Raw genomic sequence first — 18651 nt, forward strand, 5'->3', positions numbered from 1 at the left:
TGTTCTGAGGCTTCTTTTGCGAGGCTCGGCTGAGTGGGACCAAAGGGGGTCAGCGCGAAGCCAAGCCAAGCCAAGCCAGCCCGCCGCCGCTTGCCGTGCGCGGTGTCCCGGCGCCACCTCCCGGGGGCCGCGGCCAGCTCTGCCTGAAGCATTTCAGTGTTCCCTGGCTCACAGCACCAATCAGGTCTCGACCATGTTCAAATACTTGCATTACCTACGGAAAGCTGTCCTATTACTGAACGATCATCCCAAAAAGATTCTGCTCCTTTTCACACTTAAACTCAAGAAAGCCACACCCTCTCTGACCAAATGGTGCCACTGTTCCTCCTTATTTTCTTTAGCCAAGATAAAGGCTTGACCTCTATGAAGTAATGTCCTCACATTTTCCTTCCAGAAGCCTTCACTTTGTCTGTAGGATGAAAAAAAAAGGATGAAAAAAAAAAAAGTTCACCAAAAAGGAGCTGAAATTGAGCCAAGCAATTTTTTCAATATTTTAGAAGAATTTAAGGATACACAAGCATCAATGTGTACTCATTTCTTTCCACTCAAAGTCAAGGTAGATAGGCTGCCTTAAAAAAAGCAATTTACACCACTCCACACAGGCACAGCTCTTACTGCACCATTAGTAAGTTATGAACACTTCCAAAGATGCTGTTTCAAGTAAACAAAAGAAGTTTCACACACAAGGTTTTTTGAACTTCACAATTTTAATGGAGTCAGAACAACTCTATACAACTATATACAGATTTTGAAGAATAACTAAATATCTACTCCTTCCTACATACAACAAGCTGCAATAATACAATGGGAACAGGTCCTAGCTAAGAATATAAACACACTTTTGCAAGGTTATTTCGCTAATCTTGATCGCAGCCGTCGCTTGATGATTAGATGATCACTTTCCTTCTCTTTTTGTTCTACAAGGATCTGAAAAAGATGAATTAAAGGATGGTTATTCAGAACTTCTTCAGAGCCAAATGACATTCACCTTTTAGATTTGTGTGCCCAACAGAACAGTTTTTCCCAGAATCTGTTTCCAGAGTTTTGCCTGCATCACTCTGGTGAAATTTACCCATTTACTGAGAGTAGAACAGGCTGGCCAGGGAAGTGGTGCAAACACCATTTCTGGAAGTGTTAAAAAAAATGTGTGGATGTGGCCCTTGGGAATAGAGTTTTGTGGAGTTATCCCAGTGGTGCTGCGTTAACAGTTGGGCTCAATGGTCTTGGAGATCTTTTCCAAACTTAACAATTCTATGATTCTATTACCTTCTTTTGTCAGGGGTCTCCAGGATACAGAGACTATCTCAGTGCATCATGAAAAGCAGCAAATTCCATAAGCATAAAAAAAATCCCATTTTTGCTGGAACAAATACCAAAGTCCAAAGAAAATATCTGAATGCAGCTCTCACTTCTAGAATCTAATATTCATTTTCTGATACAGGAAGTGTGCAGGAAACACGTGAAGCTTAAATTTCTCTAGCTTTCTCTGACTTCCCCAGGATTCAATCTTGGACCTTTTCTTTCACTTCCAAGCTTCTTAGCTCATTTTGCTCAGCACTTCTGGCATTTTCTTCTTCCTCCTAAGGACAGCATTGTGGGTTCTGCTGCATTCATTCACAAAATTCACAGAAAATTCAATAGGCTACTTCAGTATGGGCAAATGCTCACCACAGCATAGGGAAGGAAGGATGGAAGAATGAAGAGATGTACTTCCAGCAGAGCAGAAGAATGCTCAGCACTACAGTTACTGTCTAAACCATAAAGTTGGATTTCTGAAACAATACATCTAAATCTGGCCTTCAAGACTCTTAGACTGGTTTAGAGCCACAAAATTAAAACACATTCAGAAGGCAATTCAGACTGTGCTTTGAAAAGCATGGATGTAGCTACATGCTATTATGCCCAAATATCAACTGGGCATAAATGGAATTGAAAAATACCTTGGGTGCTCACCTGTGAAGTTAATTGTACATGCAGACCTTTACTGTGTTTCAATCATGTCATTCCAAATCTGTGGATGCCTTCCTGGTCTCTATTTCTATTCCCTTCTATGCTACTTATTTTTATATATATTCACATATATGATATATATTTATTTATTTTATTACACACTTAGATGAACTGCAACTACTGGAAAAACAAATTAAGACTTCTCTGCTGTAGCAGAGAAAAAGTAATCCCGCACACGCTACAAGATATCTGTGAATCCAGATGTGAAGGTATCTTTATGATTGCTGTATCACCTATACAATCAGTCAGCAGACAAAGAAAGACAGGTGAAAAAACAGAAAATAAATTAATAAAACAGCAGAAAAGACCAAAAGGAATGGTTAGGTAGAAAAAAAAATATAAGTTGGTATGTTCAAACCTTTTCTGCAATTTGATTAGACCTTCAGGTTCATCTTTTTCCCCTAATAGTTAATTTTAATTTGAGATTACAGAAAAACATTACAGTGGGCAAAGCAGGAATCTTAATCACTTACTGAAGAACTAGGGATATCCAGAGGGCAAGAAATGTCAGTTGTATACAGCTTTCTCTTCGCTCGTTTTGGCTTGAGCTCATTTTCTTTGACATTTTCGTGTTCTGCAGACTTGGGAGAGCTTATTGTCTCAATAAGCTTCTTTGCTAGAAGACAAATTTTATCATAAATACATGTAATGGTTTTATGAGCCTCAAAATTAATGAATAAAGGCTTTATTAAAACAGTTTAAAAACTAAACCAGTGTAGACCAAAGCTCAAATATAAAAATTAAGAACTGGTATTTGACTACCAGTTTTCTGTAGCTGGAAGCAATTTTCTGTAGCTTCAGGTGCAAAAGCTTAAAGGACACACTTAAATAGCAAATTAAAAATCAAGGAGGATTCAGATCTCACTTAAAGACTACTAAGTTGAACAACAGGCTTAACTTTTGTGCTGACAGAAGCACAGTGTACAGTCAATTCCTTCTATACATTTTATAGTTTAATCAAACAAGTACTAGCTCTATAAAGAGAGGAATATATGTACTAGAAAAAAATAAGAAATATGCAATACTGTTACACTAAGAGGGAAACCATATATGACACGGTAATAAAGGTTACAAAACAACTCATTTGCTCAAATTGAGTATTCAAATTAAGGATGAAATTTTCAGCAGTCTGAGTTTGGCTTCCATTGATAATAATAAATACTGCGCTCCTGGGACCAATATAACAAACAAATTTTAAAAAACTTCACACAGTCATTATGTCAGATAATTTAAGATGCACTCAGTAGCAGGACAAGCTTTCACGTTGGTACAGGACTTGATTTTAACTGTCCACATTACAAAATTAGCATCTTTGTTTTAAACAAATAATAGTGCATTTTAGAATTAAACACTGGTGATTCCTTGTGCCCCCTGCTAATTTTAATTATTTTTAAAAGCACAGTAACCCAGAGATCATTCTTACTGTAGAAAAGAATGAAAACATATCCTTCAACAGAAAGCTCAAGCAATTAATATTCCCAAGGCTACACCTAAACTTAACAAAATCCATTAATTGCTCTATATTCAGTTTAATGAAGTCTTCCAAATATTTTCATGAGTCACTGGTTTTCAGATTTCATAAGATTAACATCCATCAAAAAACATTAACAAAGTCTCCACAGCAACAAGGGACTGCTTATAGAACAAGGTAAGGTTTGGAATTGGATTCAATTGTTGATTTTTTCACAGCAGCTGGACAAGTTTCTAAAATTGCCTTTACATGTATATAAGTACATAGTAACTCCAATATTTTGGGCCTAAAAGTTATCTTTGATTTGATGATAAATATACACATATTTCACACTGCATCTTTCATTCCACCTGGTTTATATTTCACACTTAACCTATTTCTAAGTTTTAGAATGATGTGGTCCTCACAACTAAGACAATCTTTTATTCTCTGCCATTCTACAGCAGCCAGAGAATAAGAAATAAGCCTTATTTATACTGTACAAACCTTTAGAGTGAATAATAGTAGGAGAACTCTGGAAAAAATCACCAATTTTCTGTAGTGTCCCATCTTTCTTCCTAGCTGACTTTTTATTTAGAGTAGATTCTTGCCTTCTTAAGGAGTATTCTTTTCTAAGAGATTGTGCAGTAGTCATCTGTACAGAAATACAGGATCATTGTTTAAGCTGAAAATTGACTTAATCCTCAAGATTCATTTCATTTTACTTCAATGTTATTTTCAAGCTGACACATTGAACTTTGCTACTGACACCTTTGTTCAATTTAGTAATGATATCACTACAGCAAGTAATGTAGACAACCTCATTTCACACCCAGAAGAAAGAAAATTGCCAAAGTTTCACAGAATACACTTAAGAGCATGAGTCATACAGGAAACAGAGGAGTTTTCTTTTTTTAAAGGCAGATTAAAAGTTGTAGAGTATTTTACAACAAGCTAATTATAATTATATTGTATTAATTATAAATAAAATAATTTGATGGGGCAAATAAATCTCTCACCCTCTGAACCTGCCCAGGTTACTATTACGGCCTAAAATACTCTTTTTACAGTTGCCATATATGTGGCTAAACTTCAGTTTTACTTCAAAGGCATTGCTATAGCATCACACTTTAATAACTTGCTCAAACTAGTCTTTTTAGCTACTCAATATGCAACACCCTTCCCCTTTGAATCACTGCACACTGCAGCTGGGACACTACACATTCGTGTCAAATACAGACCCTTTGGCTTATAGAGTTTAGTAGAAAGACCCATAAATACTGAAGAATCCTGTTGAACTACGTAGATAAGAATAAGATACTTTTGCATAAGAATATTTGCTCTTTTCACAAGTCTACCTTTACAGAAAAGGCCAAAAAAAGGCAACAAAATCAAAAATGGGGAAAAAAAATGGAACAAAAATCAAACCCTTTTTTTGTCGCTTGTGGAAGGTGAATCAGCCATAGCAGCTTTTGCATTTCTCTTGTTTTCACTCTTCACAAAATCCTAAAGAAAATTAGAAGAAATTATAATTGATACCAATGACAGCCTAAACCAAAAGAAACTATTTTATAGAAGTGATCTGTAATCCCACAGATCAGAGCTGGAAACAGCAAGAAATAGCACTATCTGGAAGAGAGAAATGTAAAAGGTAAAGTGCAAATCAGGCACAACGAGACAGAGTCTGTATCAGCTGAAGTCTATGACCTTATTCAACACAGGCTAGAGATCCAGCACTTGGGAGACATGGGGTTTAAATAATACCCTACGTATATCCCTGGGATCTCAGCAGAAAATAACAAGTTAGAGTTTTAATAAATGATCAGAGTGATAAACTGAAAAGCTGCACAACAGATTTTGTCAGTTGGTCAAGTTCACACCTCGTTCATCTCTACACTCTTCCTTTTTCGTCTTAGCTTGAGCATTTTAACTGTAACTGGTGAGGTGCTGCCCTGGTGCTTCACTTCCATCTTATGGGGTTGCAGAGGTGTGAACTGGATTTCCATCTCTGGTTTTGGGAACCGACTCGTTTTTCCATCCTCTGTGGACACTTCAGTAGAATCAAGGACAATTTCGGAATGGTCCTGCAGGTATGTGGAAAATGTAAGAAAACAAGATTTAAACTAACCATGAGTTAAACACTATATAATACGTATCACCCCCCGCCTCCCAGTGGATTGCAAAGTAGGTGCTCTATTTTCCAGCTGTTAGCTTTCAGAACACTTACAACAGAAGTGAAGAAACCAACTACAGCAGAGTTTAAGCCTTACTATCTAAAACCTTTTTTGTTAAATTTTGAACTTTTTTGTATGTATGATCACAGAATTTTCCTCAGCCTGATACTTTGTTTCCAAGTATTTTTCCCTCAAGGGCAGAGGCTCTTAGTGATTCTCCATCTTAACTCTGCTGCTCCTTAGGAACATGGCAGTTATAGCAGCTTTTGTGAGAAAAGTGTAATACTTCTGTAGCTTATCTTTAGGGAGATTTCTTCCCCTTCTAGAGAATTCCAGCTGTTCCTCCTTACACTGGTTCACCCTGAAGGGAGAACCTCTTTCCTCTTAAAAAGGAAAATGATAAAAGCTCATGGAAAGCCAGAAGGTAGTTCTCCAACAGGCTCTGCAGGGATTCTGAGAGGGAATCCCACCCAGAATCCCAGCAGCACTGCATTCCCAGGAATTTTAAGAACTACATACAGAAATATATACTGAAAAAAATAACAGAATTATTAACATATCATTAATACATAAATGAACATACCTCTTTGTTTACAGACTTGTCAATTTTATCTTGTCCTTCTTCAGGTAAAGTTATTTCTGCCAAAGACTGAGGATTTTCATGGTTAATCTGCTGTTTCATTTCCTTTATCAAGTCATCTTTCTCTGCCGGCTCTTTGTTCAGATTTTCTATGTCAGTTTCCTTATCCTAATAAACAGCAAAAATTGGCATAAATTTCAGCACTTCAGAAGAAAGTAATATATCACAAGCATTGTTATCATTACTTGGTCATGACAGTTTTATAACTGCAGGCTAAACCAGTCAGGTATCCAATACAAAGCCAATACTTTAATGCCTCTATGTAAAGTGAAGAAAAGGCTACTACACTTTTTTAGAATTCTAACTTCACCTCCAATTTGCTCATGAAGTTCTTGGTGCTGTGAAAAAGACAACAAACAGGAGTTGTTTCAGATATCCAGTCCAAATTCACAAGAGTGTTTACTTGAACTACTCAATATTTTCAAACTCAAATTACCATTACAAATTCAGTGGCAAACAAACGTAAAGGTTTTTTTTAAATTAGCTGCACATGGTTTCAATATGAGAGTGTTTAAGACCAAAAAACAGAGCCAGAATGCAAAGAGCAACTATAGTATTTTGTAGAATTGATGGGTATTAAAAACCCCTCAAAAATTCACACAGAAAGAAGAGAAAACTGACCTTTTCTGAAGCCATTAGTGCAGCCTGTTTCAGCCTTTCTATTTCTTTATCTTTTTCTATGGTGCTAGAAGCCAAAGTCTTGAGCTGTACTTCCAGAGCTTCTACTAGTTCATCTCTTTCCTCGCGCCACTTTTGAAGATTGCTGTCCTTCTCTATGAGCTGTGCAGCAAGTCTTTCCTAATTATTAGAAAAGGTAGGTTAGAATAGAACACCACTTCCACGGTGTATTTGAATTCTTCTGCTAGTTTTGTTTCGTACAGTAATATTTCATAGCTTTAGTAAACTTAAGAGCCTATGCAGAACTTATAAAGCTCACTAAGAACTATTTTCAGTACAAACATGCAAAAGTAAGCCATGTTTTAACTAGAAAATCTGTATTTATACCCTTTGTGAAGAGAGTTTTCTTTTTGAGACCACAGCTCCTGTTTGCTCACTTGAAGATTCTATTAATTACAATTCTCAGTCAAGAAAAGTCACAGAGTAAAATTACTTGTAAACTCCTAACATCCTCCTGTACTGATTGCAGGTCCACAAAGGCAATGGCTCTAGATGGAAATAGTTCTAGATGGAAATGTAGTTTTAGATTGCAGAAGTTCATATAATAATTTCATCTGATTAAAAAATTACAACCTTGATGCAGTCCAGCGAACAAGAAAGGTGCCATAGTTAACAACTAGCAGTCTCCCCAATGCTAGCACATACTACCCCAGCATACTGACTAAAATACTATAAGTATTTTCCAAAGTAAGCTTTCTTAACTTTTAAGGAGCAATTCATTTAAGGGTAAGTTATTTATTGGTGTTTTACACACAATATGAACTTTGAAAACGTCATAATGCGATGGAACAGGAAGGAACAGGCATGTTAACTTCCATTATGTGTTAAGATTTTTCATTCTATGAGCCTCCTATTCTTTCTTTTTCATATTGAGAAGATCTCATCTAGGCTTTATCGTCTGAGAAAGTAAGGGAACTGACAAAGGCCAGCTACTCTCAAGTGCCCCCACTGTTCAACACTTGCTATGTGAATAAAGTAAATCACTTTGTACAAAAGACACTACAGGACACCGCGGAGACAAAGTCAATTACAATTTCTGCTTGTTGCTTCACGTGATGTTCTCTATCCTCCACAAACTTTCTCATTTCCCTGTTGCGATGATTCTCAGCTTCTTTTACTTGATTTATGAGTCCCATTTTTTCCTCAAGCCACTTTTTCCTATCAGTTTGATACTTTGCCTCATTTTCCTAATTTGATGAAACCAGAAATAAAACCATAAGTAGAGAGAGAAATTAATTTCAAAAACATAAACAGTAGCACAGTTTTACTCTAGCATACTCCCAGGTACAAGTATTATACTCATTGTATAATACTTGTTCTTCTGTATTGCAAAAAATTATCAATTTTCAGCATTTCTTACTCAGACTGGCACATCTTCATGCAACAGAATTTTTTTTCCTCAAAGCATTCTGGGTCAATCACAGACACATATGTCAAAAGTAACAGTAAACAGACACTTCTACCTTACAAATCCCCAAGCTTTTATGCTGCCTTAAAGGACATGTTAGAAAACTAACCTCTGCTTCAAGACTGAAAGGGAAACAATGCAGTACAGTCTGAACGGTAGGAAGAGACAGCATGTACCTAAGAATGTCACTTCAATCCACAGCAGCCTTGTCTGCTTTTCTATCACAATCAAACCTCTTGTCAGACATTTCACCACATAAGACAGGAAGCACCTGTAAAGTTGCTTAGAAAATAAGTCTACTTTCTAATCCAAGGAGAGTTAGAGGAAAGTCCTCAGCCTTACAGGAAGGGCTTACAGGCCATGCAGCAAGCACAAGATCTTGAAAGAGAGTTTGATTTAGCAAGTGACAAGAGAGATCCCTGGAACTGATATAGGAATTGGATTAAGACAGCTGCAAGAGGAAAGCAGCTACAGAAGCCTTGTGCATACCAGCAGCATAATGTAGGACAGGGTGCACTCCATTATGGGGCATTGGTGATGTTGTATGGAAAAGATGTTTCAAAGGAGGTTTCCTTTACCAGTGTAATAACTTGCCATATAATGCCCTAGCCTCTTGAAGGCAGTGACACAAAAAAAACTTAGACTCCTTAAATGGCCATTATGGCCTTAGATTTAAGTACAAATTACATCGTTATGTTTTACCTTCAGTTCTTTTTGCAGCTTTATTAATTCCTCATCTTCATTTATGGTTTTCTCCTGATTTTTGCTCATCTTTTGCTGCCAGTCACTATTGCACTGGTTATTCAGCTCTCTATACTTCTGCTTCCATGCCTCCAGTTCTAGGAAGAACACAAAATGACTTCACATGACGTATTCTTTCAAACATGTATTTGAACACGTTCCCATCCTTTTACTAAAGTTGCTTGGATTTATCAACTATGGTCACAGACTGAGACCTTTTAGGAAATAGCTATTTGTTACATAAAATTAACACCTAAATAGCAATTGATAAGTAAAACCAGAAATGTAAAGCAGCTATCACAATACACATTCAAAACAATTTTCCTTCCCTGTTCCCTCTCTATGGAGAGATTACCCAAAACCAATCTGTTGGTCTCTTCTAATTTGGCTTCAAGCACTTTATCTTGTTCAGTTTGAGTCTGTTCTTGTTCTTCTAACGTCATCCGCATATCTTCAATTATTTTTTCCTTTGCACGCAGATCTGAAAATTTGAAAATTAATTTACAGATGAGCCTCCTCCTAGTTCCTACCATTCTCCCAAACTGCCTTAGTTACAAGTCATTTCTCCACCCCCTGAGATCAAAAGCTCTATTACAAGGTAATAGAACATCTATACTGAACTTTTCAGTTACCAAATTCTTAAGTGATTCTATTCTCACCAGTTCAACTTAGATGTGTATTCTGGTGTTAAAAAACCAAAACATAGCTTGTATGGCTATGAGAAACCACTGTTCAACCCCTAAGTGTTTATCAAATCTGCAGAAACTTTGTGCTACCATACACAATAGGGTGCTAGCTCATGCTTTTGCTAAAATGGACAACTAAAATAAAACCAAGTAAATCCCAGCATTGACTAAATTAATACTAATATTTACTCTGCTTATGTTTCTTAATCTGAGACTATTTCCTTACAAATATATCTAGTAACATTTCAATAAAAATTACTTTCTGACTGTGAGATTTTAATGCCCAGGTTGGAGTGCCTCAGTACTCTAAAATATAAATATATGAGACTTTTCCAATTTGTTATTGACATGATCACTCATGTTGTCATTGCACACACACAAAAGAAAGGAACAATAAGAGTTCTTTCTGACCTTTATGTGTTTTCTCATACTGTTTGGAGATTTCTTCTAGCTTTTCTTTATCAAACTGCTCCTACATATCACATTGAAAGCAAATTAAAGAAATTAGAACATGCTGAAAGAAAAAATTACATATGCTAGAAATTAATACCTTTTCATTTTGAATTTAATAATTAATAAATAAGGCATTTAAGACAAATAGTCCCAACAAATAAGTTCTTCATATAGTATAAAGTAGCATTCTAGCTTTTTAAAAAATAAAGAGAGACATTATTACTGACATATCTAAGTGTCACTAATCAGAAACTCTGCAGGTATTAAGTGTTTCTTTACTAGAGCAATTGTCAAATTGTTTTATATAAGTCCTGCATGAGAATTTCTTTAAACATTTTTCACTCATCTGTGAAAACTAATTTCAGCTGGCTACTCCTATTTTTACCTCAGCTTTTGTAAGCTTTCTCCAGTTGCTTGGAAAACTTGTCTCATTAGTAGATTAGTTTAAAAAATTAAGACCAAGTAAAATTTTATAAAACAAAATACCTTTTTAAGTTGCAAGATTGTGCGCTGTTTGAACTCTAATTCTTCACTAAACTGCTTTTTAATTTTCTCAAGTTCATTAACTTGTTTCCTCAGGGATTTCTCCTGAGTTTGCATTGTACACACCTGCAACAAGACAGCAAGCAAAACTTACATTTAGTTATAAGCCTTTTACAATCTCTAAGTTATCTAGATAATCAACTACTTAAATTAGTTAAATTTTTGCAAGCATCTTCATTACATTTCAGGGGCTGGTAGTGCTTAAGGGAAGATACTCAAAATGTATCACTCAATATAGCCTTACTATGAATTTCTTTTAACATCCATAGAGTAAGGTTTGTGAAAACAGGTTTAACAACAGAAGCCCAAACTTGCAGAAGAAACATTTTGCCTATGGTTACTAACCTCTTTTTGTACTTGCTGAATTTGTTTCTTGGCATCAGAAAATTTCTCTTTCAAATCTGTGTATTCTTCCTCTTTCCTCTGCAAATCTTTTTTCAAACTTTGTACAAGGGCAGAGCTTTCAGAAAGATCTTTACGTAGCCTTGGGTCAGAAATTAAGAGACATAAATAACATTAGTCTTACATATGAGCTCAGGCTCCTTACTGGTTTTATTTGCAACTACAATCTCAGATCCATCAGATCAATGACAAGCTTTATAATTTTACATTTGGATTCCAGTGTCTTACTATATGAGCCTGAAGTAACAGACTGCTCAGATTCACTTCTGAACACTCAATTTTTAAAAATATTCTTTTTTAAGCACAGTAGAGCAATCATTTTTATCATTAGGTGACCTTACAAATTAGAAAAGCCCAAGGTTAAAAAGCAAGTAAGTTTAAAGTTGATAACTACATCCCAGTTCTAACAAGTATCAAGATGAATAAAAAGAAAAGTGGAAAAAAACCCAATAACACTGCAATAAATCCTGCCATCACAAGTTCTGCAAAGTAAAGAATAAGTTTGATGGGTTTATTTTTAAGTGATCAAAGTTATTTCAAGGAGTTTCCAGCAAGACATCTTGGACTTTTAAACTAACTAAAGGAAGGTTTTTCACATCCTATAGATGACAATACAATACAAGGCCTCACAAAAAGAAATCCTTTCAAAGCTTCCCCAGCACAGGGTTGGGGACCATCAGACCTTCCTGCCAAACTGTACTTTGGAGTATGTGCAGTACCCACAGATACAGCACTAAAGAAACCATAGTCAGGTGAAGGGCTACAAAGCATCTTTACATAATTTCTTTCCCATATAGCAAATATAATCTTTCAGATGTACATAGTCTCCTATTTCTTACAAGTTTAAAAAGTAGAGGGTGCTGAGCAAAGTTCTACCCTCTATACCCATTATTCCTTCAAGTCTTACAGTAGACTGTTCACCTAGAATAGCTATTATCAAAACCATCTGTTTACTCCCTTAGGCATTTTTTCCCTCCCCTTTCTTCCTTTCCTTTTACCATTCAGTCCCTTCCAAAGAAAACATGTCCTACTTTTATACAAGTTACAAGATATAATATTGCACTATGTAATGTCTTTCAGAAAAGGTCTGAAACAAAATTATTAAAAATCCTCAAATAATTAAAATTTTATGTATGCTTCTATTTTCCTGCACAATAGTTCCACATGATTTAGATGCATATTTTTGAAAGAATATGTAAACAGGTAAGGAAAATAGACAGCAGGATATGCAAATGTAAAAATTTGAGCAGTGTATAGAAATTTCTCAAAGAAGCAGTTTGATTAATCAAGTTTATAAACATGCAAATGTGGTATGTCAAACTGATGTTCATATAAGGGAGTTTTAACTTAATTTTATCCTTAAAGGGTTAGGAATAATCTCATTATTTACTTACAGTTCTAAAGACTGTATTTGTTCACACTCATTTTTCTCCTTTTCCTGAAGAAGGTGTTTCATGGTCTCCAGGCTGTTCATCAACTGCACAACTTCATCCTTCAAATGTGCTTCTCGATCACTGAGTTCTTTCAGTTTTTTGTCTACACTTGTACATTTCTGTTGCAGAGCTACTGTATTACTTTCTAGATTTAAAATCATAGATTCTCTTTCTTTTAGCTCTTCTTCTAACTCTTTCATCCTGTCATCTTTAAACCTAAAAGCCTCCAATAAGCATTTAAGATCTCTTATTTCTTCCTCATAGCTGGCAACTTTCTCCTGAAACTGTGCAATTACTCTCTGATTTTCTGCAGCCTGTTTTTCAAAATCCTGGGTTTTCTTCTGGATTTGCTCTTGTAACTGATTCATAAGATCTTTTTCCTTTACAGACTGATGCTCTTGATTTGTAATCTCATTTAATTTTATTTTTAGTTGATTATTGTCATTCTCACTATCATGAAGTCTCCTCTCTAAGTCTTCAACTTGTTGACGTAGTTGTTGAATGTGATGACTTTTTTGTGAGGAAGACTTAATCATAATTTTGCATTCTTCCCAAATGCTTTCAATGCTGCGGTGAAAGGAGCTCTCCTGTCTCAGATCTGCTGTAGAAGCAGTTTGGAACTGCATGGGTAGAGGACTCATTTCAGCTGTCTCTGGTTCATCTTTTTGAGGGTCTAAGGAATCCTTTACATTAACTAAATCAATATCCACAGCATAAGATTCTGAGTGAAATTTATACAATTCATCTACCTGGGACTGCATTGTTTTAATTTGTGACACTTTGTCAATTATATTTTGTTTAGCACCTGTTACTTCATTATTTAGCTGAACAATCTTTTCTTCTTGTTCCTTATTTATAGTTTTCTGCTTGTCCAATTCAGAAACAGTCTCTTGATATTCAGCTTGACACTGCTGAAGTTCTCCACTTAAGCCAGATGCCTTTTCTTCAGAAGCAGAGAGTTTCAGATGCAAGTTTGCTATCTGCTGATTTAACTGTTCTTTTTCATTTTTTTCTCTTTGGCATTGTTCTTCAAGCATAGCTACCTGACCTTCCAAGGTTTCAGTTCTTTCCTTTAGTGCTAGTATTTCCATGTAGGTCTCAGAATTATTAGTTCTCTTTTGATCAAGACAGTAGTTTTCCAAACTCTCTCTCTTATCTCCTAAAAACAAAACCAAGACAACATTAAGAACAAATAAATCCCCATACAACTCAGGTTAATTAAAATCAACAAGTCACTAGCAACACCAAACTGTAATTGCTGTGTGTGTAATTTTAGAGTCTTGAAGTTGTTAGAACACTTTGAGCCATTTTATATGCACTAAAATGCCTCTTGGGCTTCTAGGCATAATTTGCAGAAAGAGGTGTTCACAAGACTTAAAAAAAGTTTGCTACAGTTCTATTCCAACCTTCTATTCTGCACCACTAGCAGAAAAATCTAGCAATTTTCATTAGTATTTACAACACCTATAAACTAGGTAACATTCACAGAGATAACCAGTTTCCACTTAAACTGACTCAACAATCCCTTTAAATAGAGCCAGCAATTAGCCATCCTCCATTTAGAGGAGCAATGCTATCACACACCTTGCTGAGGAGTTTTATGCTCTATATCACCTTACTTTTTAAACAAAGCTAAACGTCCAGCACAAGTTTTTGGGTTTTTTTGCTTTGTGTCTGGAACATTCCTCTCTTCTGTATTCAATACATTTCTAAACTAGATAGGCTATCTATTAATGCCCACACCTAATATGTTGCATGTAAAGTTCTCCAAGAAAGATTTACAATATGTCATTCCAACCCAAAATTTCCACGTTTTATTAACTTGACTGTTTTCCCAAAGTAACAAGCCATTTTAACTAAAATCACATGTATTTCATCACCTTAAAAACTGACTCCAGCTGTATTGCACACAATTGTTTTAGAATACAATTATGTTTCTGTAGTAACAGCCATGCTATATTTTATTATTAAAGCAAGCCTATCTCTAAGGACTAGATTAGATTATCACAACTATGTACTACAGGGAGATACTATGGATTCTCATGAGTGCTGCACCTACAGTAAGGTAGAGTCAGGCAGTCCTCATACTTTGGGACCATTAAGCACAGGTGTACTGCATGGAAACATCCTCTGAACGGATCCAACAAGTTGTACAGTCAATTGAGTCACTAACAAACAGTCATTCTGAAGCATCAGCAACAGTGTTTTAGTTTTTGAAAGTCAACAGGACACTTTCCTCCTGCTTGTCCATAGTTTTGCTGTTATAAGACACATCAAGTGCTTCTGATAGCTCAACCACAACAGCAGCCTTAATGTAGTATATAAGGTCATATTTTTAAATCCTACAAGATTAAAAATATTGTATTTGGAAATGGTTTCCACTGAAAGCCCAGTTGTGTAGTCCTAATAAAACTTATCAGACAAAATAGAACATATTCATCTCCCTGGACTGGAGTTTTGCAAGCTTCGCTAAAAGCAAGAGGTGCTGAGGTATCTTAACACAGGGTTTGCCAAAGTCCCTAGTCTTGGCTTCAAACGACACTTGAAGTTGTAGGAAAAAAAAATGCCCTACTGGATGAAATGGCCTCAGCTGACCTAGCCTAATATTTTTACCTCCTTTTGCTACTACTGGCAGGCCCAGCCATTTTCTGTGGACCTTTCTTGACATTGAAGAATTGAGACAGTACAGCCCTGCTCGTCTTTCAGTATCCATACATGCACCTGTGGACTTATCTACCTATCTCTGCAATCTGAGGATTTGAATACCTATGACTCTGCCATCTTCTAGGGCAGCAAACATCAGAATTTCAATATTCTCTCCATGACATGCTTTGTTAATAGAATCATAGAAGATCCTTAGTTCAAAGGGACCCTCAAGGATCATCAAGAGCAGGGTTGCTCTCCAGCCTCTCACTCTCCAGTCTGTACTTAGAGCCAGGCTTTCCTGTCCCAGGTGCAGAGTCAGGCACTTGCCTTTGTTAACTTCATGGGGTAGGTGGTTGCCCAGATCTGTAATTTGTCTAGATCTCTCTGCAGGGCTTCCCACCCTTTCAGTGAGCCAACAGCTATCATTGGCAAACTTAGGATAGTTTTGTGTCTTGCAACAAAGTTATTTATGAAGATGTTGAAGAGAACTGGGCCCATTATGGAGCTCTGGGGAGCCCGACACTAGTGCCTGGATGCCAGCCTAATGTTACCCTATTTACAAGAACTCTTTGCACCATAAACTTAAAACTGATCAATGACAGTGAGTGCAGCCTTGTTCTTTAACTGCACAGTGTAATGAATGATAGTCCAATATTCAGTTTATTCATTGTATCCTCATTTTTCTGTGATCATGTGAATTTGATAATTCTCCTTTAACAGAAAGGAAAGGCCTCTCACCTTCCTTTTGTGTATGCTTTCCATAGTTCTACAAGAAATTAAAGCTAAGCTCGGCCCTGAAGTCAAGTTAGAGGCAGAGAGCTCTTACAAATACCATTTTGCACAAGGCCTATATAGCTCAACCTCACTTATTAATGATTTTATTCACCTGATAAGCTCACAGATAAAGAAAGAACAGCAAAACAACTGAAAGTGCAAGCATGAGAGCTGTACAAAATACACCATTTGTGGACTTAAGCTTTCCACTTGAATGGGACTAAAATAATTTTTCTCCTTTTCCCGCCCTGTCACCTTGAACAGAGCTAGTGTGTTCACAGCATGCACACAGAACAAAATGTCAAGGTTCACAGCACATACTGTATGACGGAACAATCAGGATATCATTGACACATTTGATGGTTGCTTAGGAAATTTTCAAACACTTGAGCAGGAGCTGCTATTTTCTCCAAAGTCCAGCAACAGAAACTTTAGTACTACAACTGTTAAGAAACTGCCTAAGAACTACAGCTGGGTATGCAGGTAGATATAGAAATAAGAAAAAGCAGCAGAAAGGAAAGAGTCTAAAAACTAAAATTTTATTTAAATCATTTATGAGTAACCGATATTGGGCCAGCCCCCTGCAAAAGGGATTACATTTAAAAAACAGTTACTTCCTTTTACAGTGTAACATAGTAGATTTCCTCCTCAGAGCATAATGTTTACACTTCCCAGCTTTTTTCTTCTGTTCTGGAATAGTAACCAAGCTTTTTTTGAAGACCCCCTGTTGAGTGATGGTAGAAATTGTACCTTTCTTTGTAGGTGGCTCTTCTGCAGTAGGATTATTTTGCAAGCAACGTTTTCTTCCCACTTCCAATACAGTTTCCTCACAATCCTTGAACTGGCTGTTTTCAGTCACTTTGTTAGAGTTCTTCTCTGCTAATTTTCTCTTACTGGTAGTCAAAGTGCTCTCCTGTGTTAAAATAGGATCAATTGCTTTGAAGTCGTAGGAATTGAACACTTAAAAGGCTTAGTAGCTTTTTCTATGCAAATATTTTTACAAAACCTTTATGGGTAAGGTGCGTAGGGGTTGTCAGAGGAACAGCCAGTGACAGATCAGTTAGAGCTCCTGCAACTTCAGATACTAAGAAACACAATACTTGGCATCGTACAGGAATCAGAGCAAGAGACTAGAGAACTACAAAACGCACAACTTGCATTAAGAGGACTTAATTTACATCCAAAAACTATTTCCAATGTCAAAAGAGTTGATGAAATTTCCAATTTGTTAAAAGGGCACACAGTCTGTTCTACAATTTAATCACTTTCTGATCATGGTTGGTAGAGTTGAGAGCTTTAACAGCTTTCAGTAAAGCTAAAAATAATTTTTGTCATGACACATTTGATGCAATTTGAAAGCCTAGTCAGTTCTGCAATACATACTTCAGGTATCTATTTGACTAAGAAAAAATTTGGTTACTTGCAAGATGACAAGTGGCGAGCCACGTGGTTGTTAAGGACCAATTATTCATCTAGAAGTACTTCATTAAAAAAACACAACAGAATATAGAATTGAGGTTTGTGGTCATGTTTAAAATTTCATGCCACACAGTCTCATGGAACCACTGGATAAAGCCTTGCTCCTGGAAGGAGCAGTAATAGTAAGTCATCACACTCCACTCACTCTTGGAACATTCCATACTATTGATAAATTAAGCAGCTGTGAGGCAGAGACAGAACACAAGATAAAGTATGGTTAAAGCTTTGAATTTACAGTGTAAGAGAAATGGATCAGAGTGCAGACTAAGTTTCACTTGAAATGTTCTCAAAACTACTTCAGGTTACTGGACATCAGGCTCAAATAAAAAAAAAAAAAATCGCAAAAAAACTGTTTTGATTTTTTTTTTACCTGTATACATTTAGCCAAGCTAGCTTCCAGCATTCAGCAGATATCATTAGACTACACAATTTCAAGTTTTATTAATCACATAAACAGAGAAACCCATGTCGTACCTTCTGAATTCACTCTTCCCTAAACATTCACATTAACACTCTTCCCTTGAAAGCATGCAAGCATGTTGAGGATGGGTGGAACACACTGATTTTTTTTTTCCTAATTCACATAATTGTCTTTTTTTACATTCTTAAATTCTAACTTAAACTAAAATTGACCTTTTGTTGTATCAAAACTTCATTTTCTTCCTCTTTTATTCAGACACTGATGCATTTCCTCTATTCCCACTGATTTAAGTCATCACAGGTCTTTTTTTTTTAATGGCTCTTCAGTCTCATCTAGAGTTCTCCAATAATAAATTCAGATCAGTACTTCTGAAAATCCCATTATTTACACACACCCCTGCTAACGTTTTGCTGTGGCTTTAGTTTCAATGCCAACTGACCTGCTATCATTTGAAGTAAATAGCAATTATTTAAAGAAAATGCCAACTTTCCAAAGTCAAGTCCATTATAAACACATATTAAGCTTTTTTTGTATCAAGACAATTAAGATGTCTAAGACTTACATAGTCTTTTATAGTTTCTTCTGAACGAGTTATCTGATCTTGTAGTTTCATAATCATTTCATCTTTTTGCTTCACAATGTCAATCAGTTCTTGAATCCTTTCATTTTGTATATTCATTTTCTTGAAAAAAAAAAGTCCGGTGTTAAATTTA

At 36.1% G+C, this 18651-nt stretch overlaps 1 protein-coding gene across 2 annotated transcripts in view; it reads right to left on the reverse strand.

Annotated features, from left to right (window-relative positions):
- Window positions 1-688: 688 nt before the first annotated feature.
- Window positions 689-18651, reverse strand: part of KIF20B (kinesin family member 20B) — a 31863-nt gene continuing 13900 nt past the window's right edge. Inside the window, exons 18-33 of one of the 2 annotated variants that reach the window (XM_041461003.1) lie at window positions 18501-18620; window positions 16789-16951; window positions 12580-13777; window positions 11129-11267; window positions 10727-10849; window positions 10199-10259; window positions 9457-9582; window positions 9063-9199; window positions 7984-8139; window positions 6896-7072; window positions 6218-6382; window positions 5341-5544; window positions 4889-4966; window positions 3968-4115; window positions 2484-2626; window positions 689-927 (exon numbers count right to left, since the gene is read on the reverse strand). In XM_041461003.1, the coding sequence (XP_041316937.1) occupies window positions 850-927; window positions 2484-2626; window positions 3968-4115; window positions 4889-4966; window positions 5341-5544; window positions 6218-6382; window positions 6896-7072; window positions 7984-8139; window positions 9063-9199; window positions 9457-9582; window positions 10199-10259; window positions 10727-10849; window positions 11129-11267; window positions 12580-13777; window positions 16789-16951; window positions 18501-18620 (3216 nt within the window). In that variant the 3' untranslated portion in view covers window positions 689-849. The remainder of the gene's footprint in view (window positions 928-2483; window positions 2627-3967; window positions 4116-4888; window positions 4967-5340; window positions 5545-6217; window positions 6383-6895; window positions 7073-7983; window positions 8140-9062; window positions 9200-9456; window positions 9583-10198; window positions 10260-10726; window positions 10850-11128; window positions 11268-12579; window positions 13778-16788; window positions 16952-18500; window positions 18621-18651) is intronic. The other variant, XM_041461004.1, reaches the window with a different exon arrangement.

This window comes from Pyrgilauda ruficollis, unplaced genomic scaffold (assembly GCF_017590135.1).
Source record: "Pyrgilauda ruficollis isolate IOZ18807 unplaced genomic scaffold, ASM1759013v1 scaffold15, whole genome shotgun sequence".
Classification (NCBI taxonomy): Eukaryota; Metazoa; Chordata; class Aves; order Passeriformes; family Passeridae; genus Pyrgilauda; species Pyrgilauda ruficollis.